The 23,586-nt window shown below is 39.8% G+C and overlaps 1 protein-coding gene across 2 annotated transcripts in view; it reads left to right on the top strand.

Moving 5' to 3' along the window:
• Nucleotides 1–23,586, top strand: part of kcnh2b (potassium voltage-gated channel, subfamily H (eag-related), member 2b) — a 173,532-nt gene that overhangs the window by 81,459 nt on the left and 68,487 nt on the right. Inside the window, exons 1-5 of one of the 2 annotated variants that reach the window (XM_061665726.1) lie at nt 7,813–7,876; nt 8,842–8,997; nt 10,284–10,497; nt 11,632–11,957; nt 12,051–12,262. In XM_061665726.1, the coding sequence (XP_061521710.1) occupies nt 8,859–8,997; nt 10,284–10,497; nt 11,632–11,957; nt 12,051–12,262 (891 nt within the window). In that variant the 5' untranslated portion in view covers nt 7,813–7,876; nt 8,842–8,858. Of the gene's footprint in view, nt 1–7,812; nt 7,877–8,841; nt 8,998–10,283; nt 10,498–11,631; nt 11,958–12,050; nt 12,263–23,586 lie in introns of those variants that run through there. The other variant, XM_061665725.1, reaches the window with a different exon arrangement.

Raw genomic sequence — 23,586 nt, 5'->3', positions numbered from 1 at the left:
CATTTCTTTCAGCTCATTGTATTTACTGACAAAACCTGATAGAGTTGGTATATTCAGCAACGACAAGCAATACAGCGGTCAGCTAATGGCGGATGCGTTGACTTGCAATAGCTGTTCTCCCAGCAGTCGCTGGCGTTAGCAGCTAGTGGCTAACAGCTAGCTGCCTTGGCCATTCGCTTACGGCGCTTTGCCAGAGAACACGGCCATTCAGCCACTCTATGTTACAGATTTTCTCCTATTGCGTGTGGATGTGTAACGTATCCCCCACGTGCAACGTACATAGTTATACAAACATGACTTTAAGACGGCGATACAGGTTGATCTTAAGCAGAGAGAGACCAACACACACACTTCCTAGCTTTCTTTGCTTGTCTCGACAGAAACACTGGGGAGATTTTGAGATGTTACGTAACCTTATCCAAACCAGTAGGGAGGCAGTGGGAGAGAGATGGTGAGGAGGGCAACACAGCATCCGAGTTTATAATACACACTGTGGAACAATCACAAAGAAAAATAGAAAGCGATTACCTGTTAGTAAAATTTGTTATTTAAGTTATGACACCTGTAGTAAACGTATGAATTCTTGAAGGTACATTCACTACATGTTGGGATAATTGCATTTGCTTGTTGGCTGCATTCTATGCAAATACCCTAAGTCCTGCCGTCTACCTGTTTATCGACTGCGCTGTTATTTGATGATATACAACCTACATATTTCCCAATCAAATAAGCTCAACTGACTCACCTCCACCCCACCCCCCCACCCCCCAACACATACTCCCAGGAGCAAACTTTGGGAAGTTGAAAGCTTGGCGTCTGCTGCTTGAAAACCTAACATAGGCATTTGTACAAATAAAGGCCTCCTCTCAAATACCTGTATAAAAGCCTTTATTCGCTTTGCAGTTGAATATACCAATGCCCCTGGTCACAGTTTAAGAAAAATCACATTTGTTCTGAAAATTTCACATTGAGCATTATGGATCTACGCTTCATTAGTCCAATGATGATAAAAAGCACACACCATGAATGATAATATAATAACGGTGTTCCATTGCAGCACTTCACCCACACCAGGACTTGCTATATATTTATAGTGTATTTAGTTCATACAATAGGGTAAATGGTGTGTACTGTGTCTCTGCCAGGTGCTATGTTGGGTTTATTCAATGGCCTGTGGTTGATAATTAAAGCTGTACACAATGGAACATATCAAGGGGATAAAGATGCTTGCTGGCATGACGTATGAAGGCCTTTTCACTCATCGAGTCTCTTTAAATCAGGGTGTCAAATTCATTTTTGTCGCGGGCCGTAATGACTGTGAAACCAGAAAAATGTTTAATCATCTCATCATATTATTACATAAACACAACAAATTGAAGGACAACTAGTTTTGGAGTCAGAGTACAAGGATAATGGGTTTGTTCCACTATTTTTGAAGTGAATCTAAAAGGTGTTTCTGTCCCATCCATTTTCAACACCGCTTATCCTGGTTGGTAACAAATAATGCTTGCAAAATCTCAGCATTGCTATTTATTAAATATGACAATTTAACATTTTGGTAAAGCTTTTAGCTGTAATCGTGGACATTGACGCAGATGATTTGCTTTTGCGGGCCACATCAAATGATGTGGTGGGCCAGATCTGGCCCCCGGGTCTTGAGTTTGACACCTGTGCTTTAAATAAAGAGTTTCTCAGTATGGATAATAACGTCCTTTTCAATAACTCCCAAGAAAATCCTGCTCGGATAGTGAATGTTTTGTGACATTTGTAAACAACTTCACATCATAGTTAAAGTGTCCTGTGTGGAGTTTGCATGTTCTCCCTGTGCTTGCGTGGTTTTTTTCCCTTCCCATTTTCCAAAAGCATGCACATTAGGATTATTGGAGACTCTAATTTGCCCATAGGTGTGACTGTGAGTGCGAATGGTTTGTCTGTTGCCGATTGGCTGACGACCACCATCCCCAGTAAATGCCCAGTCAAGGTGTCAAAAAGAAAAAAAAAAAAATATTACAACCCAAAAAGTGTAATGAATCACAGACTACAGGTGCATGTCACAAGTTCCACAAAATTGAGGCTTCTCTTGAAAGGTGTGGCGGACTGAATTTGTGGGGCTTTCCATGTGTGCAGCGCTGACATTTCCTCTGTTAATAGGAGTGTATGTGACATGAGCCGTGTGGGTTGTTCTGCTGTATGTGTTTGACACCACAGTTTTACTTGGCCGTCTTTCGTCGGCGCATGTAGATCGTGTGACTATTGATCCGTGTCGTCTCAGGGACTAAGGGGTTTGCTCCCTAGCTCAAACTGTAGCGTCACAACCATGCAACACTGAAGTGTGTCGTTTGGTGCATTTTTGTAAGGCTAGTCTTAGTCTGTTGCCCCACACGATTCGTAATGTCCAGTACCAATGAAATGTGTGGAAACACGTTTTCATTAGCTCTAATAAGAAGGTTCTGTGTTTTACTTTAAATCCAAGATGGCCATTAAGAATAGGAATGGTCAGAAGTTAGTACGGCCAAATTAATCAAAAATATACTAACTACTAGTACTACTGTTTTAACCTGCTGTAAACCTTTGTCAGGATCACATGGAAGTCTAAGCTGTGTCATTTGTGCAAAAATGTGTGTTGTAGATCGAATATCTGAAGTGTCTGGAAGGGGGAAGTATGTGATTCAAGATCACCATGACAAGGCAGTAATCATTTTAATTTATTTGAGACATATGGTTGTGGTGTATATGTCAACGGTAAATTTGTGATGAGAATTACGGAATTATCGCTGTCAAGCACAAAAGTGAGAGTGAGAAATACAGCATTGTATGTTCCTTTTGGTTGTCAGAAAAGCCTACTAGAACATTTGAACTTTATCTGGGTTTAACGAGAGGCACTTTAAATGAGGGAAGGGTGTGTGGTGCAGTGCACCTCTGCTTACCTTTTTTCTTTGGCACAATATCGACCTCACTGTTATGTAACAGTGGGGTGGAGGTGCAGAACATCCCTTTCGCATGCAGACACAGTTTCAGAAATGGAGTTACTTGGTTGCATAAATTCACACTTGATGGGTGGACAGCCACTCCAGATATTACAATTATTAGCAATTCTCATACAAGCCAGTAAAGGTCTATTTTCCGTAATATGTCCCCTTTAAAGCAATCAGTACTCTACATTGTAAGGAGGCTCAGACTTAATGACAGTCGACTCCAAAATCAAATCTCTGCCATCCACTAATTACTAAATTTACTGAGAGGACATGGAAAGCCTCTCGCCCGAAGATAGCTGGGATAGGCTCCAGCACTCCCGCAACCCTAATGAGGATAAGCGGTACAGAAAATGGATGGATGGATGGACATGGAAAGATGGGTTGATAATAGGAGGGAACCACTTTGATTTTTTTTTTCTTACTGTATGTAATTATTTTCTTGATTTTGTTATAAATCATTGACTAAACTGTTGATTGCTATAGTATGCTACAATATGTGCTGTACTGTTTTGCAGGAATATATTTCTTAGAATACAGCACTTTATTTTGTTCTCAGCTGAAAGACTGTTTTTTTTTTTTTTTTTTTTTTTTTTTTCTTCTCTTCTATGGGTATCTCTAATAGCAACTGAATTCCACTTTCTCAAAGCATTTCACCAACACCCCTTTAAAAATTCACCTTGTTTTTGCCAAGGCAGTTGTCTTCCTCAAGGTCCCCGCGGAGGCCTCGGTAAATACATCTAGTTGGCCCATCGTTTATTTAGGACGTTCGCTCTGGGAATCCCCCATCCGCCCCCTTACATCAATCTTACACAGTGTTCAACTGTATCACCATTACTTCTAATTTTCCACCAACTGGTTGCAAGATGAGGCATCCGCTGTGTCACATGAAAGTGAAATACACAACAATGTGCTCTAAATGGACTCTCAATGGGGCAATGCATTTACAATCCAACTTCCCGATTGGCCACGCAAACACACAGCACAGCATGTGGTTATTTGTCTCTATTAAAGGTGAGGGAGGCTGATGAATTCAGTTCTGTCAGGAATAGTTTGTGCTTGAACTTCTTCTAATCTTGAACAACAACAATCTAGAAAAGCGTGCTGTGCTTCAACTTGATTTCAGCCTGTGTGACTGTGTGTGTTTGTGTTACTTGGATTAATGTTATATCACTTATCAGAGGACAGCTGTTGGCCCCTATCTGAGGCACAAGTGGTTGTCAAAGTCCAATATTAATAGTCGATATGACATTTACTCAGTGAGGAGTCACACACGCAGACGCATTCACGGACTTAATTTAGTTTTCCATTTGCTATTCCAGCGCTGTGCAACTCTCATATCAACAGACTTTGCGTTCTGATGTAGCAAACTCAAACTGATAATAATACTCAATGCAGGCCACTCACCCAGGATGTTGTGTGTTCGTGTGTTTTTGTGTATCGGTGGCAAATCTTCACAATGTGTTGTGGTGCCCTGCCACCTAGTGGTGCAATAGTAATTATCCATACCGTGGTGAAAATTTGATTCATGTAAATTTGGACTGCGTGAATGAGTACCTTTTCACTTGATGTGACACAAGGAAGTGGTAAAAGACTGTAATATGTTGTGCTAAGATGTATTACTTCAACATAATCATTGTTTTTGCTGTTTTATATTTTTATTTTTTCCTGACATTTTGGCAGCATGTTCCTTGTCCAAAATTATTCATAACCTTTTGCAATACAGGCATATCCACAGTTCAAAATTTCTAATTGATGACAATACTCTCGTGTAGGTTATGATAGAAATTGGGATTGTTTAGTTTAAATGGTCCAATAAGATCCAACACATGAATAATTTTGAAAAATGACCCAAAATTTTAAAAAGGCACATATTCTATTATTTCTAGATATTTGTAAAACAACTTCTTTAATGCTTGTGTCTTTTACAGTCAGGAATCAACTCTAAATACAATACAAAGCAATAAACCGCAATCTTTTTTATTAACTTATTTCTGGACGTACCACAATACATTTTCTGTTACCTACTTTGATTAGTGCATTATCACCTTTGTTCATGTTTTTTTTTGTTTTGATTTAGTGCTTGTGTCTTGTGTAATCTACTTACAATCTAAGGGGTCCATTAGTGTATAACCATGATCTATTGCAAATCACATTTTATTACAGATAAACATCAACTGTATTATCTTTTCCTTATTTTATGACTGACACATTTGAGCAATATGGAAAGTGTGGTTGTCAAATCAGTACGAGTGTTTTGGATTGGAGGTTCGGAGCAAGGATTCACTCTGCTCCCTTCTTTTTTTTTTTTTTTTTTTTTTACGTTTACGAATGATGTGTCAGAGGAATGAATGTCTGTGTCTCTTCGCTCCCTTTTGTCCCACAGTGTGTGAATGTGTGTTTGTGTGATATTGAGCAGAACAGCACAACAGGACACTAATGCCGGCTCTTCCTCAAATCCACTCTGCAATAACCATGAGATAAAGGGCTTTTGGTGCGCTGTATTTATCCCAAAAGACACAGCGGTACCAGTACTATGCATTTATTTTAGATATGTCCACTTATTGCTGCACACCATACTTGCATTGGTATAGATCTACCACCTTGGTTCGTCGTTTTTAGTTTAAAGAAACAAAGCATATGCTGTATATTTGAAACACGGTGTCAGACAGACACACACACACACTCACAACCCATTCATTACTTTGAACTGATTACACTTTTCTGTATTAAATACATACACCTCAGACAGAATGTGAAACAGTTCTGCCTAGTGGGAAACTGTCCCTAATGCAAGTATACAATAAAGAATTATGTATCCCTTTATTGTGTGTGTCAATTCAAACTCAACATTGTTTTATTACATTTTATGTTAGGGTAACACTCAAAGTTTCCAATGACTCTCTCGTTCTCTCTCTCTTTCTCTCTCTCTTTCTCTCTCTCTGTAAGCTACACGTGACAATTATAGTAGTTGTAATTATAGAGGAAAAAACATTGTCTGAAACAAAATCATAATTAATACATTAATTAGGCAATCACTCAATAGACATCAATTAACACTGTACAATTTTTATTTGGAAATGTTTTTTTTGTTTGTTTTTGGTTAATGATTCTCAATGACTATTTTTCATATACAATACACGACTTAATTACAATAATTCCGATTTCATAGAGTCTCTTTCTAACATGCATTTTCATTCAATGTTGTCTTATCTATGTTGTATACCATCACTAATTCGATGTACATCCAGACGTGGTATATTGACTGTGAGTAGAATGCTATAGATCCCAGCAATAGTATTCAATCATTCTCAGTCTAATAATGTGTCTAAAGTGACTCTTAATACAATGTTTCTCCATCTATCCATCTTCTATTTCTCACATAATTGTGACCATATGCTCAGGAATTAGCATTGGTACTAAATAGACCTGCCTTAAACATTGATCCCAATTCCTTTGTCTTGTCTACTAATAATCCAACCACCAAAACAGAACAGATGGTCAGGTTTGAAGGTTTGTGATTTTGTTGGCTTTATAATTGAGGGCACATCATCGTATGATCACCAGATCAGTGGACCTCCATAAAAAGTTTGCCCCCTGCACTTTATTTTATTATTATTATTTTTTTAATAAAAAACGTGTTTAGAGCGTTTTGATAATCTCCTCTGGCTTTTGTAAATCAGCCTCACTGAATCAGATTACCATCTGGTACACACTGAATTGGAATATATCCAAGGGGATTTTTTAGATGAAATGGCATTTGCCCTCTGAACCTCAAAGCTGACTTTATGTCCAGTTTTGTACGTATTACAAAATATTTACAAAATACTCCCCAAAGAAAACCATGTAAAATAATATGTTCCAGGTCAAATGGTCACCATCATAAAACCTTTATTAATAGTATGGACAGTCACATATTGTCCTAATAAGTTAACCACTGATCAAAGTAAAATGTAAATGTATTCAAGTAAAATTCAATTTTAAGTGACAAACGATTGTAACTTGACAGTACACCTCATAAATTTCCCTTGACTTACCTTATTGTTACAAGTCTGTCAAATATGTGAATGAAAAATAACAAACACACTTCCTTAAATCATTAGAGCACCACATGCAATGCCACTTGTTAAAATGTGAACCTGCCTAAATGAAAGCCGCTTGAGCACATATTCAAAATCCATGAACTTGTATGCTTTTTGTCCTTGCTCGTATGGGTCCAGTAGGCTCCTTGTAAATAACACATGCCGATTAGTTCTGCCTCGTACGGAATTAAAATGAAACCTTTAGAAAGCTTTAAAAAAAAAATACAGTATTTCTTTATTTCAGACAATTTGATCAGTGAGGCGCTGACAAAATCCCAGTCCCCAATGGGCAGGCAGCTGGGCAGGCAGGTAGGCAGCCAGGAAGATTTTAAGTGTTTTTATGCATAATAGTCTACTTTTGTGTGTATTGTGATTGACTCGGGGCAGGTGGCATTCAGGCTTTAGCGGATGCCTTGTGCAGTAACACCTTCTGCTATTAAAAAGGGACCAAAGACAACATCGCAGCTGTTAATGAATCCGGCCAGACATGAATCGAGATGGCCCAGAAGCTCATGAATGAATGTGAGCCTCTGCAAATACCTCTACATGAGCGCATACTGTAGGCGTGCACACAAACACATGTACACGCACACGCTCTCGGTGAGATATAGCCAGATGGTGTAATCCTTTCCTTCTCCGTGTTTCATATTTCCCCCCTCCTTTGTGGGGATTATGCCGTCATCCAATCAGATTTCAGCCAGTTCCCCGGGCTATGATGCGATATGAATGACCGACACGCTGCATGTTCGTGCATTGGTTATAAGGTTTTCATGTTGACAGAACCGCTTTTTGTGGAGTTGCTCGCTTAGCGTCACTAACCAGGTAAGAGACATGACCCATAGCAGGCAGATATGCATATACTGTATGTATTCCTTTTAGGGCAGGGGTGTGCTTGCTCACAATAAATTCAGATATTAAACTGTAAAATGTTTGTGGGCAGCAAGAGAGAAGTGGTTAGCACGTCTACCTACCTTCCGGGTTGGAATCTTGGCTCAGGCCTCTCGTCCCGAAAGATTTGTGCCCTGCAATTGACTAGACTCACTCATCCAAATTCGGCTGACATAGGCTCCGTCCTGATCACCCAGGCGGTATAAAATGGATAATCAATGTAAAGTTGAAATGTTGGTCTTTTGTCCCAGTCATGTTTTGCTCTCAAACCAAAAGGTTTTCAGTCTAAAGCAAATATAAAGGAATCGGCATCACTACTGTTGTGTGTCATACATGTTGTTAATTTCCTGGGATTTCATTTGATGTTGCCAGGGTCTTAACTTGAAAGCCAGGTCCTGTGTTTTGGCAGTGAGTATATTCAGGCCTACTGAACCTCCATAGTCCCAACCACTTATTGTTCTGCCCAATCCAATTTCACGCTAACTTGCGGCATAATTGTCCTCATATGGAAGTGTGTGCATTATGCACAGAGGAAAGGCCATTTAATTAGGATTGTGAGTCTTACGACGTACCCAGGGCCGAAATTTGTTTTACAAGAGGCCGCAGCCGCCACGCTGCTACAAAAACAATACAAAGAACAACAAAGACATACAACACACATTCAAACACGCTCTTTGTTGTATGAAGCGGTTATAGATGAAAGAAAATTACATGTAAACATCATTGACTTTATTATTTAGGCACAGGTTACAGTTAGGGAAGCTAAAGTAACAGCTCAAGATAATTCTGCTCATTTGGCTACAAGGTGCCTGATTTCTAAAGCCATGCACTTTTACTTTATAAGCTATAAAAGCTTCCACTGATTGGTTTCAGTGAGCATTATGTATGTGCCCCTGCAGGCCAGTGCTTCCTCTGTATGGTGGATGTGGTGCCCGTGAAGAACGAAGATGGCATGGTGATCATGTTCATCCTCAACTTCGAGGTCATGACTGAGGAGTCACTGCAAGACGGCAAACAGGAACTCAACCACCGCCTTCCCACCTGGCTCGTCACTGGTAAGCTATTTGCTTGACTGTTGTTTGCACTATACTGAGGGGGCAGAGATAGATAACAAAAGACAAACTTTAGTTGACAGTTAACTATAGCATCACGTGTGTTAACTGTATTGCAATTGCATTACTTAATAGATTTCTCTTCTGTCGGTTAGCGTATTCTTTATAACTTTTTTTTTTTTTTTACTTTTTCACTTTTAATACAGTCTAACACAATCATTCTGGGTTGCTGGTTGATCTCCGATTTGAATGTACCCATAGGAAATAATGAAAACAGAAATAATCACACTATCACCATCACTAAATCTTTAAGTGCACAGGCACGTAACATTTCACCATTCTTTCAAAAATACATTACCTCAGCTTTTATAACAAGTGACAAAGCATGATGACAGTCTGACCATCTTACTCACTCATTGACTGTGGAGTATGTGCTTACCTTCACATCTCAATTATTTATCTTCTAATTACTGGAGTTGTTGAGACGGCTCCTTTTGGAGTTGTGTTGCAAAAAAAGCTGATCCAAAGAATCCAAAGAAAAAGCAAAACACAGACACACAATTAATTCTTTAATCCTCACTGAACTGGGCTCCGGAGGTTCAGTGTTTTACGCCGATAAGCTATCTGTTTACCCAGCTAGAATGCTGTTCAAGTACTCCTAAAAGGGAAAAACCCAACTCAAAAAAATAAAATAAAATACATCTGATTTTTGCAGAACCCAAAGTCTCAGTTTGACATCCATAAATCTGTTCTCCGTTTTGTTTTTTGGGTACTGCAACCTTGTGGTTTTTACCTCAATGAAGGGTGCAACTCTTATTTTGGTACCTTTCACAACTGCTGACAGTGGGAATGGAGTAAGCTGTGTATCTCATGCAACAGGAGCAAACTGTTCTGCTTGGTGGTAATGGCATCAGTGTAATCCACCTAGATCAGTGTTCATCATTCATCCACACATACAACAGGTGGCCGGATATTTGCAAAGTAATGTGATTTTTTTTGAATCCTCCTTTTTTTTTTGTGTACTATAAAGTTTGACAGAATGTTTATTCTAAGCTGTCTCTGGACTCAGTGTTCTACAGAGATAACCTGAGGTAGCTGTGGGTCAATGTTAATATTTTTAATGAAGTCCTGTTCTGAACTTTGCAGTTAAATTGTAATCAATGTCACTGTCCCAAATTCCTCTGTGAAAGCCTATTACGGCTCAACATGATCACAATCTCCTCTCCATCATGCTCTGCTCTTCTTTCTGTTTTTTTCCCTAAACAAGTGGCTGCCTTCTTCTTCATCAGGTCGTCCAAGAGGTTTCAAGTTGCGCCTTCCCCTGCTGCGGTCCCTCTCCAACAGTAAAGTGTCTCTGAATGACGCGGAGTCTGGTCTGATCCCTATTGCGACGCCTTTGCCACTGCACCCAGTCGACCACTGTCACGAGTCCCTCGGCTTTGGGGAGTTCCTGCCCCTTCCCCCTTTACCGTCAGATCACACGGAGCAAATCAGTGAACGCAGGTAGATCGCAAAGATTTGTTTTCATGAAGACATGTGGAGGATGCACAGGGGTTACATTTATTTGAATAGTGTTTCCCTGCTATTCACATGGAATAGGGACCGAGCCTGCCGATAGCAAAAATCTGAGTAATTGACACCCCTCAAAATGTTTAATAATTGCCATTATAAGCCACAAGATGGCAGCCAAAAACTACTTTTATTAGATAGTGCGATGGACTGTCTTAGTGAAATTCCTATCCTTATTTTAACGTAGTTTATTGGCACCAATATGCCACATGGTTGCACCAAAGCAATACTTTTAGATAACGCTGTGTTTGGGCCTGAGCATAAAACAGTGAGTCGGTGAGTTTTCCAGCAAATAATGGAGAAGAGGTTCAAAAGGTTTGTGAATAGGCGAATCCGCAAATAGCATATCACACATATCTGGAGAACATAATAATAATAATAAAAAATAATAATGTATTCTAAAATATATTTATGCGTTAATAAAGGGGCAATCTTTGCCATAAAAACCATTGGCATGCTTATGTGTGTTAACGTGTATATCCCTACAGAAATAAAGGCGAGATCATTGACATAAAAAGCAATGATGTGCCCATTATGACATCACCTTAAAACAGACTGTCCAGTCACAATTGCTTTGTCATTCCTATTCTGCTCACAGTGCTCCAGGGGCTTGTAGATTTTTGGGGGGGAAACTAGTCGCTCTTATTTTCTGAAAAACCTCACCCATTTACTTTTTTTTTCTGTTACTAATCTAAAAGTTGTTTTGGCACCATTTTGTGGCATCTTGGTGCCAATGAGCTATGTTAAAATGAGGGGAGACGTTTCAGTGAGTCAGTCCATAGCCCTGTCAACCACAGTAGAAAGTAGCGCTCTGCTGCCATTTGTGGGATGTAAAGTTGAGTTATGAATATTTTTGGGGGAGAGGGGGGCGTCAATTACTCCCGGGTATTTACTTTTTCTGGCAAGTCCCTAAAATATAGCACGCTGTATACTGTTTATAGTCTTCTAGTGTGTCACCATTCACACCAGCAGGATCTCTCAGTAACCAAATCCAATTTCTGAGGGAGTTGTAATTTCCAATGCATGATCAGCATCGTAGTTAAACAGGTTGTTTTTCCTGTTTCCAAGGTCACCTCTACAAGGTTGGACAGAAGACCACGTGGAGGACCACCGCACTTTACTGGACTCAGTGTCTCCTGTGCCCCCTCCTTTACCTCCTCACCACGTAATCCACCTTGTGGGACCCCTGACCCAGTCGTCCTCTTGCGTAGCACCCCACCATCGCCTCAGCCTCAACCAGGACGCCTCCGGCTCTAACTGTTCGCTGTCACGAAGCCGCTCGCGGGAGAGCTTCCACAGCATGAGGCGTGCATCCTCTGTCGACGAGATTGAGGCCATGAGGCCTGACTGGGACCGGAGAAAACGGAGAGCGAGTGTCCGACTGGGAAGCACTGGTGCGATACGGAGGGGGTTGCAAAACTAATGACATTTTTATTTTTCATGTACGCTATGATTTTAACCCCATTGTATACCCTGCGTGTTTCCAGGTGCAGTCAATAGTAAGTCCAACATACTGAACTCCACGTCAGACTCTGACCTCATGCGGTACCGTACCATCTCCAAAATTCCTCAGATCACCCTGAACTTTGTGGATTTCAAACCCGACCCCCTCATCGCCCTTCCCACAGGGGAGATGGACATCATTGCGCCTTGTAAACTCATCGACCGTACGCACAATGTGACAGAGAAAGTTACTCAGGTAAGGGCTGAGTTTCTTTCTAGTGCGGAAGAGGTGCATGAACGAGGTGGCGCTTGTGTCATTTGTTGTTGTTAAGGGGCTGCCTTGCCTTATGTTGCATTTGAAGAAGCTCCTCATTTCATCAAGTTATTTTTTTAGATGAAATGTTTTTTTAAACTGGCTGGGATTATGCCTGGTTGCAATCTGTGGTGATGTTCACGTTTATAAAAAAAAAAAAAAAAAAGGTGCTTTTGTAGCTGAAATTTCCTTTAGGTCTGTGCTTTTTTGGGTGCAACATGATGGGTGTGTGTGTGGTCATTGGTGACTAAAGAAAGAAGGATAATTATTTCAAAAACGTGCTTGTGTTTCCTGGACTTACGTGATGAATAAGCAGAGTGATAATAAACTCCTTTTAGACATTTGGTCTGTAGCAGGCCAAGCATTTGGCGCCTGGGTCTTACCCAACTTAATCCACCACTTAATACCGCCACTATCATGTTCCAATTATAGAAAATGCAATATAACAGCTTGGAACTGGGACATGTTACATCTAGAGCAGTACACAATCAATAATTATCTGATAACAGGACAAAAATGTCAGACTAATTAAATGAAATGCATCATACTCGCCAGAGATGCTGATTATTAAATCTTTTAATAGGTGCAGGTTGCTACAGACGTGTTTTGCTTTTACAAGTTGAAGTTGGCAGTAACAAGTTTTGCTCTGACCGACCAAATCGGAGTCATGGAAAAATGCTGATGTCCGCCTGTGATGATGAATTTGAAGTCTGACTTTAACCAATCCGACCAGTCCTATTACTAATAAAGTTTAAATGACATGGGCCAGCACTACTGATTCTGAAGGCCCTGGGCAGATTAGATTCACATGGCAGCACAAAGAGGCTGAAATTTGATTGGATATAAATGGAAAAACTATCCAGATGCAGTTGTGCAAGCAGTGCAGCCTCAGAAACACTGCGAGTTGAAGAGAATAGAATTATACTTTTGGGGATGAATTAATACAAACAAACAAATATTTGAATTTAGTTTTAAAATGTAGTTAAGCGCTTTTGGCCAGCAGAGAAGGCCTTGCTCACCCTGAATGCCTATTACATTTTTTTGCTGTTGTTGTTTTATTATATATATTTTTAAACATGAATACCTATTGGTCTTGACTTTGTTTGGCTGACTTTTATGGAAATCTTGCATATTTATCATGTATTGGTTTGATACTGTGTGATGAGTTCTTTTAAAACAATGTAATCTGCAATGGCCCATATTTTCAGGATCAAAATATACTACGCATACATTATCTTCTAGTCGAACCAAATAGAAGAGATTTCATTAGATAGTAACATTCGTCAACAAGTGCTGTGTTTCAACCGTAAAAAAAAGGGGGGATTAAGTTATTTAATAATCAATTGCATCTAAGAGTCAATTATTTATTCCACTATTGCTAAATGCATTTATTGTGCCCATCTCATTGGCTTACTGTCACTGAAGTCCCAGTTAGTGCAGGCATGATGGTACATGCTGCGTCTATGACTATGCATGAACTCCTTAGTGTATACCTAGAGAATAATTCAAATTGATATTTTTAGCAGTGTTGTTGTTGTTGTTTTATCTTTAGGGTTGAATAAAGTCACCTCTTCTCCAAGCAGCTTTTAATGTTACTCAGGAGGAATTCTGCATGTACAACACACTATTCTGAAATTAAAACCTTTTTTTTTTTCGTGCAAAATTTTAACTTTTAACTATCAGTATCTGTATGTATAGTCTTTCCACTGTGGCTTCAACACTTCATACCTCTTAAAATACTCAAAAACCTTTATCTTTGGATACCAATTAACCACTTCCTAATCTTTTTTGGGGTAAAGAAGTAGTTGATACTCATTTATATAATCCAGTTGCTTTATTGATTGCTATCGTTTTGCTATTGATAACCACTGGCTGCTCTGGTTTCTATTTCAAGATCTCCAGTTGAATTACTTTCCGTTCATTTTGCTTTCCAGCCTTATAACCTTGAAGGAACTCATATAAGAGCAAGATAAATAAAGTCAAAGTAGTATTTAAGATTAAGTTAAGCCCTCCGTTAGGGCAGTAGCCTACAGAGAGTTACTAAAGGAATCGGAATGGTTTGATCCGATCATGCTCTTTTTTCCCCCTCTTGTTCTCAACAGACAATAATCCAGAGTTGATGATGTAACATAATAATGTAATCATGGTACAGTATGTGAGTTGCAGATGGCAAGGTCAAAACAAATCCCAAGTTGCTTTCCGTGTGTGTGCGCGCATGTTTGTGTGTGTGCGCACATGCATGAATGTCATTTAATCCATACAGTAGTTACTGTATGTTCCAGCACCAGCTGTGTCTCCGAATGTTATTTCTAGACAGAATAGAAAAAGTTTCAAACTGCATATTATGTATGATATGAATTGAATGTTGATATACTCTTTTTCGTTGTAATGAATGTTGTTGATCAATTTAAAATACGACTAATCTGAAAGAACACATGAAGATCTGAATGTTTAGCATGTATGAAATCAGATCAAATTTTAGACGTGCTACAAGTTTTAACCCTCATACGCATTGGTATGTGTACCATACTGTATGTCAGAGATAACTTGCTTGTGATGTGCAGCTGTAATGTCATGTCTGGCCTGAAGATGGCAGCATCTCATTGAGAGGTTGGATGACAGGTTTTGGTATTCCCCTCAGAGCTACAGTACATTGATGTTCCAGGCAAACAAGATGCCCCATGAAACTCTAAAGGGAAGACTGACCCCTTTTTCCATTTTCTTGTGTTTTACTTCTTGTGTTGACCAAGCTCTCCCATTTACATTGATTTGTTTTTGTTGACTCCATTGCTTCCCTGCACAAGCAAATGACCAGAAAGGTAAAATCTAATGGAAACAGTAAGGTGCTCGACTCACTTTAAATGCACACAATAAATGGGTGGAGTATTATGAAGGCATCTAAAAATGACAAGAATTTAATGATTAGTTCTTCATCTTCATCAAGTTCTAAAATGAAGATTTCTGCCTACAAAGACCCTCATAGATTAGTTGCATTTATACTGTGATGCATTGTTCGAGTATGGATTAGGAGCGAGAATACAATTTCATACTGATCTTAAAAATACCTTGTAATTGTTAAGAGGGTCATATCGGTGTATAATGCTTAGCTGTAATTGTTTTAGTAGTAGTGAGTCTGACTGTAAACTTTCTTCTCACTTCATTCACATCAACCTCAATGTAGGTGATGTGAATGCTGCATTATTCACCTCAGTGACGAATGATGGGAGGGCCCATTGTTCGAAGGGAATCATGGGAAAATCCCTTTTGCATATTTCAGGCAATGTCAGGCAATACGTACATCAAGAACTCACATTTTGTATGGTGAATCCTTTAAGACAACATCAACTATATAGTCAGTATACTGTACAGCCCACATACTCTTGCAACACTGATCTCATCCAATAGTCCTAGCAAAAACTGTCAATCTTTGATAAGGTGGACTTACTGTAATACCTATAAGTAGGATTTTTGTTTTATCACAGTTGCATTGTAGAATCTTGGATGACAACCAATGTTTTTTGTTTTGTTTTTGTTTTTTTTAAAAGAAAGAAATCTATATATAGCACATGCTGTGACATCATCAGCATTACATTAAGTGAAATATAGGTTATACATACTTGTTTGATGAGCGGGCATTATGGCTTGATGAGCGGGCATTATGGGAAGGCTTTCATCAGCACAGGGGACTTCTCTGTGGAGAAGTCACCAGTAGTGCTTCTCATCCTTATGGAACATAAACTGTTTCAGAGTCATATAGTAATCGTGTTACAGGTATGGTAGGAATCTAATTGCGGCACAAAACGGGCATATTAAGTACTTAAGCATATTAAGTAAGACTCAAACTTAGAGTGCAGGGGTTCCGTCTCTGTGGAGTGAAAATTCTCACATGTTCTCTTACTGTAATGAATGCGAACCAAACTGACTTTAAAACCAAGGTACTTTATGTACCCAACTGTGATTTTTGGCTCACTGTTACAACCCTTCTGACAGACGCAAATACATGCAGTTGCAGATAGAAATACTAAAAGTCCGACATTTAAAAGGTGTGTCATCGTAGAGACATTTCAGATCGCAACAAATATTTAAGAAAGCACTTTTACTGTATCTCTGAGGAAATATTTTTTTCTGAGGAAAAGGCTGCAGAGCCTGACACCTCATCACTATGTGTTCACATTTAAATGCACCAGCCAACTGTAAGAAAAATGCAGAATACTTCTTCTTCTCTGAGCACGTCAACCAGCAGCAGGGAAAAACTATAAACATGGAAGCTGCAACAAATATTTTTCTTTTAGCAGTACCACATGTTTTTGTTTTAAGACTGGACTCAGGATTAGACTTGTTATGGTGAGCTACACACCTCTGGCAACATCTCGGCAAAGCACTATGTTCGTGAAGTAGGGCAGAAATTAATGAAAACATGGGCTTTTCATCTTCACAATGAAAACCGCCCTCAGTCTACCTGGAGGTAAATAACTTCATTTATTCTGTTTAGAGCTGTGGATCAGACAGACAAGACTGTGTGTTGGTTTGATTTCACCCCCGAGTTACCAGTACCTCTTTATATATGCATGCATTGTGTGGAATAAAGAAAGCACGGTTCTCATAATGGGAATCATATTACGAGCAGGCTGCTATGTTATGTACTTGAATGCCCTTGTCCCCTTTAACTTTTTTTTTTTTCGCTTGGAGTGCTTTTGTCCACATGTCACTATTATAATATTTAGCTAACAAAATCCTTCCCTACTCTGGCACCAGTGCCAAGTTCTCTCAGCTAAATGGGCTGGAATGGAGTCAAGGAGCATGTGGCACACTTAACCTGCAGGACTGTAATTTAGCTGCCCGTTCTGTGGCTCTGCCTCAATAACTCAGACTGATTGAGTGTTTCCCCCATGTGAGTTCAATGACCCACAAAGTAGAAAAGCATCTTGTCAGTGTCTTCATGCTATGCATATATCCACCATATCTACTCTTTATACAGTAAATCCACATGGGCAAATTACATGTTTTGAATAGATCCAATCACCGTTCTTTTGTGTATTTCTCAGTCACACAGGTGTGCTTGCTCCGATGATGTTAACTGTTATTCCCATTGATGATGGATAAAATTATAAGCATTACTGATTTAAAAAAAAAAGATGCAATCACAATGCCAGTGTAATACTGTTGTTTCAGTATGTGCCTTTTGTGTGCCAAGTCTTTGATTTCAAGATATTTCATGTGTGGACTTAGTACTCTTATGTCCATACATCCATCAAGCATCTAAGTACAGTATGTCTGGTGTTATTATTTAATATATCTAAAATAGATTAGCAAACCTTTTGAATCAATGTGCTGTATATTTGCGTATATAACTCAGCAAAAAGGGAGGTCAGAGAGAGGCATGTGTTCTGAGAACGGTTTTAATTATTAGTGGAAAAGATCCAAAAGGATTCAAAAACCTGGATGAGTGACTAACCGAGTGTTTGATAAGGTGCTGTTGCAGTGTCTCCACCAGGTATTCGAAGATGTGACACCTGATAGGGCTACACTGATTTACGTTAATTCGTTTTCCCTTGAATGGCTGTTAAAATGGTACTTCATCATTTTCTAAGGGAAAAATGGTTTCCTTGTATTAGGTCAACTAAGGTCCCACAATTGTGTTCAACGTTTTATGTTACATCCATCCATTTTCTCTACCGCATGCCCCAATTCGGTTCAACCAAAACCAGCTGACTTCAGGCGAAAGGTAGAGTATTCCCTGGACTGGTCACCAGCCAATCGGAGGGCCTGCAGTATATAGACAAAACAACCATTTACTCCTATCAACTGTGTAGAGTCTTCGTTGAATTTAGCACACGTTTTTTGAATGTGGGAGGAAGTTAGAGAAAACTTACGCAACCTCAAGTAGGAGAGGCAAACTCTACATAGAAATTCGAGCCCGACTGCCTCGACTCTGAGGCAGACATGGTAACCACTTGGAGGTTCCAGTCTATCATTAATATTTCACTCCAACAGCATATTCACGAGAGGAACATCTTCACTACAAGATACACTGTATCACAGGAGCCTTTGAGACAGAATAATCAATCCAGTGACACAAACTGCCTGTGACTCCGATATCTCACTTTACACGTTCCTTCAGGTGAAAAGGGTTATTATGCTAATCTGACTAAATTGAAACAAATACATTTCTCAAGATCTTCCATCTCCCATAGCACATTTGAAGTCTGTACACAAATTGATAGACAGGGTACCCTGCTGTCATGCGAACAAGTCATGACAAAAAGGAAAAGAAAAATGTGGCAGTTGTGGAACATTGTCCGAAACAACTTTGCAAACAGTCTCTGCTGTTCAACTCAAGCAGCTAATCTATACCTAACTAATCTGTTTCCCTTCCTGCCTCCCTAAAACAGCATTAAGCAGACATTGATTTTGCCATTTGTAACGCTCTACATACTGTAACTTTAGTTGTTCTAAAGTAAATTCGGACATGGTCTGTGAAAGAACATGATGACACTGTCCCACGGGGCAATCACAATTGATTTGAGATGAAATGGAAAATGTTCCATCATTAACACGTGTAGGGTATTACTTCTAAATTAGGAACGCTGTGGCTTGACTTCAAGGTTGCATGGATTTAGCTGCGCATGTGAAACTTTAAGAGTTTAACATCCACGTCTAGTTGCGCGAGCAGATCAAAAATGTTTGCGCTCGTATTGTGCTGACTGACTGAAAGGCTCATTCCAGGCATTACAGTTCCACTGGTTTTCGAGAGACTGTAGCAGTAATGGGTGTTTCAAAATAAGTACACTAGTTTCAATAGTTGTAACAGAAAAAAGGGTGTTTAAATAAAATGAATGTAAAAATGCTCAAGAGTTAAAAAATAAAATATTCAAGGTACTCATAAAACCTAATAGCATTTTGTTCACTGATGCCACTCTATACAACATGCCCGCATGTTCACAGTTCACATTCACAAATTTGCCTATTCATTTGATTTTTCATGGAGAATTTATCCTCTGTTGATCACTGAAAAACAGTATGGTATATAATATACAGGTAGAAATATTGCTTTGCCGCCATTTGGTGGCTTCTTGTTGCAAAGCAACTATGTTGAACTGAGGGAAGGAGCTTCTTTTAGTCTGGCCGAACCCTTGCATAAGAGAGAAAACGTTTTTGGCTGCTATTTTGTGGCATCTAGTGGCAATTACAAACCTTTTTCGGTGGGTGTCAATTACTCTTGAATTTTCATTATTCGTAGCAGGGCTCGGTCACACAAGGCCATCAAGCCTGTTAGCAATCATTCACCATTCTGTCAATTTTCTTCAGTTTCCTCTTCCTATTTCTATGGCTTATGTTCTTCTTTCTTTCTTCTGTTTTTTTTTTTTGGTAAAACTACACCTGTTATCCTTGAGCACATCCCCATTATCCCCCTTGCCTACATCCCTCTGCACTGTTGCACTGTGTGACCCATTTCCTTTGCCCTGGCTCCATTAATCACAGGGCTCCTCATCATAACAGGTAATTGAATCAGAGAGCGAGCAAAGTTTTATAAAAACACAACCACTGATTAGTTGGCCATTTCTGTTGATTTCATATAAATGTGTACTGCTTTTTAGGCTGGATTTACACTCCAGATCCAAGTGCCCAATTCCAACTTAATACCTAAATCTGATTATTTTGATTACTTTTTTGTGTTAGGTCAAGCAGAAAGGAGGATCTGTATCCCTTTTATGCTAGAACAGTTTTACTGTGTCACAGTGGACTTTTTTCAAGCTACCGTGATGGTTTCTTTGTATTTTGATGGATATTTATTGAAAATTACAGTCGTTCAGTCGAACACAACAAAGTTTTTAAAGGGGAGTGACAGAAAAAACTAAAAGGAGAGAGTGAAAAGCTAACTAAATAATGTAGGAAAAGAAGACAACAAAAGACAAAGCACTAGCTATAAACAAGATAACGAAAGTAAAGCATTATATACCTAATACAATGACACATTGGATTTGTGTGTTGTATGGGTCAGTAGTGCTACATCCTGTAAGGGAAAGATTGGACAATATAGGACAGGACAGGGACAGGAGGGCAAGCATGCAGGACAGTGTTTGTGGACCCGGCTGTACAACTGAAGTGTGAAGGGAGTGGCTATGTGAATTATAAACATTTGTTGGACCAGAGTGTAAGTGAGGCGATACCAAAGAAATTCGCATCAATAGGTTATTTGTTGCAATGAGTGAGTGGCCCCACACCCAGCAAGTAAGTCCCCAGGGCTGTGTGTCTGCGGACACATGCAAGTGAATTGACACTGTTTCGCATGCACAATAACCATCAAAGTGTCCTGTAATTGCTGTGCTTCCACCGCGGGGGCTGAGAGCCCCACACCACCCAAACAAGAGGCGGGTCGGGCCCAAGAATCCACCCAAGAGCGGCGCGGTGGACTGGACACCTCCCACCGAGGGACCAGGGTGCTCCACCGGCACCACCAAGGCGCCCCAAAAATCAGCCACTCAGAGGAGGTTGCAGGGAGAACTTACATTTTATCACTGAGGAAATTTGAGGTGAACCAGGAATTTAATTTGGACAGGCATGAGGTGAGAGAGGAGAGTGGTAATGATATATTTGGTTTGCAGGAAAGGGTCTCATCCGCAAAACAATGAAAGTGAGTGTTGAATTTACGGAAAATAAAACTGAGGGGGGAGGAGGTAGATGATGATGAACAGGGGCCCCAGGACGCAGCCTTGGGGCACACCTTTACTGGGGAGGGGTCAAATGAAAAGGACTTTAGCTAAATAAATTCAATGTGGTCTTTGAGGTACAGTTTGAATGGAACCAGTCAAGGGTGTTGTGTGTGATCATTGTGTGAGATACCAATGTCTATTGAGGAGGATGGGATGTGGGATCGTGTCACAGGCCGCACTGAGGTCGAGGAGGGTGGATATGGAAAATGAACCAGGGTCAGCTGCAGTGAGGTCATTAGTACTTTTGATGAGCGCAGTTTCAGGACTATGAAGGAGACGAACACCAGACTGTAAGGGCTTGTAAAGGCTAATTAATTTGTGCTAAATGAGAGAGGAGTTTTTATTTTATTTCTTTTTATTTTCTGCAGAATGTTGACGAATTAGGGTAGATTGGAGATGGGTCGGAAATTATTGGAATTATTTTTATTTTTTAGTATGTTGTTACTTGTATCCTTCGTGCAGGACACCATCCCGCCTTCGCAATAATGGTATGCCAGGCAATGTCGTTCCTACTGTCAGCGATATTTACAAATGAAAATGTGGCTCTAACAAGTACGTCCTAGGCGTCTCTGTAGTCATAATAGTGCATCACAAATATTTATATTTTTCAACATTCACCTAGGTTGCCGAATATCCATCCATCCATTTTCTATCACATTGTCCTCATTAGGGGGATGGCTGAGCTGCAGGCTATTCCAGCTGACTTTTGGGTGAGGGGCACGTTACACCATGGACTGGTAGGCTCCTGCATGTGCAGAGAGCTTATTAGAATTTCTGAAAAGAACAGTCTTGCGTTCTCAATTTAAGTTACCTGAGGTGCACCCCGTTATGTCGTACAATCATTCCCCAGAGGTTCGATGGTTGCACCAAGATCAGGTACAGTAAGTGAGCCAGTCAGGCACCCACCTCGGACCAATCCATCATGCAGACAGCGAGGGGGAGGGCGGGCCAGTGAAGCCGGCTCATCTCAAAAGGTAGTGGAGTGAACCAAGTACAGAACCATAGTGCTCCATCTCTGACACACAAGCATACACATATGCACCCTGTTTTGTTGATCCCCACAGCTAGCATCTATTAGTTTGTAGAGCATTATTGCTATTACTTTGTGATGTTGTGCACTACATCAGTAGATTTGTTATTCTGCAGTTCACTTTGATAATTATAAGCCTGTCAGGGCATTTTGAAACTTATTTTGTCACGTGCAATGGGGCGCCATGGCTCGAATGGTGAAGAGGTCATCTCTCAACCTGTAACAAAATTGTTGGTACCCTTCTGTTAATGAAATAAAATCCACAATTGTCACAGAAATAACTTGAACCTGACAAAATTAGTAATGAATACAAATTGAATGCCAAGACAGTCTTTTGCTTGAAAGTTGAACCTACAAAGCATTTTGGCATACCAATTATCCTCAGTGATGTCACACATTTGCACAAGCAAACATATACAGCGTGCTTACAAGCAACTGGATGTGAACTTTCTAAGTCACCCATAAGGTCAACACTTAGTGTGAATCAATAGCTGACTCAATGTGTTATATCTGTCACGCACATGCACACACAAACAAACAGACACCCACCCACACACATCACGAATTGTGATTAGATTTAACAGCACGGCAGGCCCTCCGGAGAATCCAAAACCTCTCCAGAGATCAGTGCGGTGGTGGCTCCTTGTCGTTTGACAGGCTCTGGAAGTAGATGCTGCCATTTAAACCCAGTCATTATCTAGGACCCTTGTTCAGACCTTGAACCCGTCAGAAATATCAGGGTAAATATCAGCCAAGCTGTATTGCAGCTTCACATTTTTAAGCAAAGCAATAGCTGTACAATACAATACCCAGAAAGAGTGGAATGTTACTTGTTTGTTGCATGTTTTACCCACTGAGTCAATGGGTTTCACTATGTTGACTTTATTCGTTGACTGCATGTGAACTGAAAAATAATCCCCTAATACAGCTAAGCGACTGAAAAATAAGTCCTTGATAAAGTTAAGACTCCTAATTCTGAGGTGCCCTTGAATAATCTTTTCAAATAGAAGGAAGTATAGTCAACATACTTAATACTTCAATGACACTGTCACAGCAGTGTATAATGTGACTGTATGTTACTGTTGTAGCGAAAGAAGTGCATCATATACTGAGGCGTGTATCAAATATTGTGGCCCTTTCATGTAGCTGGGAGAGTCAAACCTAGAACTTCTCACTGTGACCCATATGTGCTAGCGACATGCCACTGTGTGGAACAAAAAAAAACAACAACAAAAAAGTAAGTCCCGGAGTCATAGTGACATCTTCATAAAACCATTGTGTTAGTCCATAGTATAAGTACGGTACCACTGCAAGTTGTAACAGTAATTTGTAAAATAGCCATATTTCTGTATTCTGAACAGTTTCCACAGTAGTTTTTTTCATTCCTGCAATACACCACCAGACTCGCAATAATATATATTTTTATTAAATGATCAAAATTGAACATTATTATTTTTGTGTGTTCTCGTATTAGTTTGGCCAGGAGATGTGAGCATGTGTGTATGGGGATTCTCCATTGTCTG

The sequence above is a fragment of the Phycodurus eques genome, chromosome 21 (genome assembly GCF_024500275.1).
Source record: "Phycodurus eques isolate BA_2022a chromosome 21, UOR_Pequ_1.1, whole genome shotgun sequence".
Taxonomy (NCBI): Eukaryota; Metazoa; Chordata; class Actinopteri; order Syngnathiformes; family Syngnathidae; genus Phycodurus; species Phycodurus eques.
Note: the sequence above shows the minus strand (reverse complement) of the source record. Positions and strands in the feature narration are given on the sequence as shown.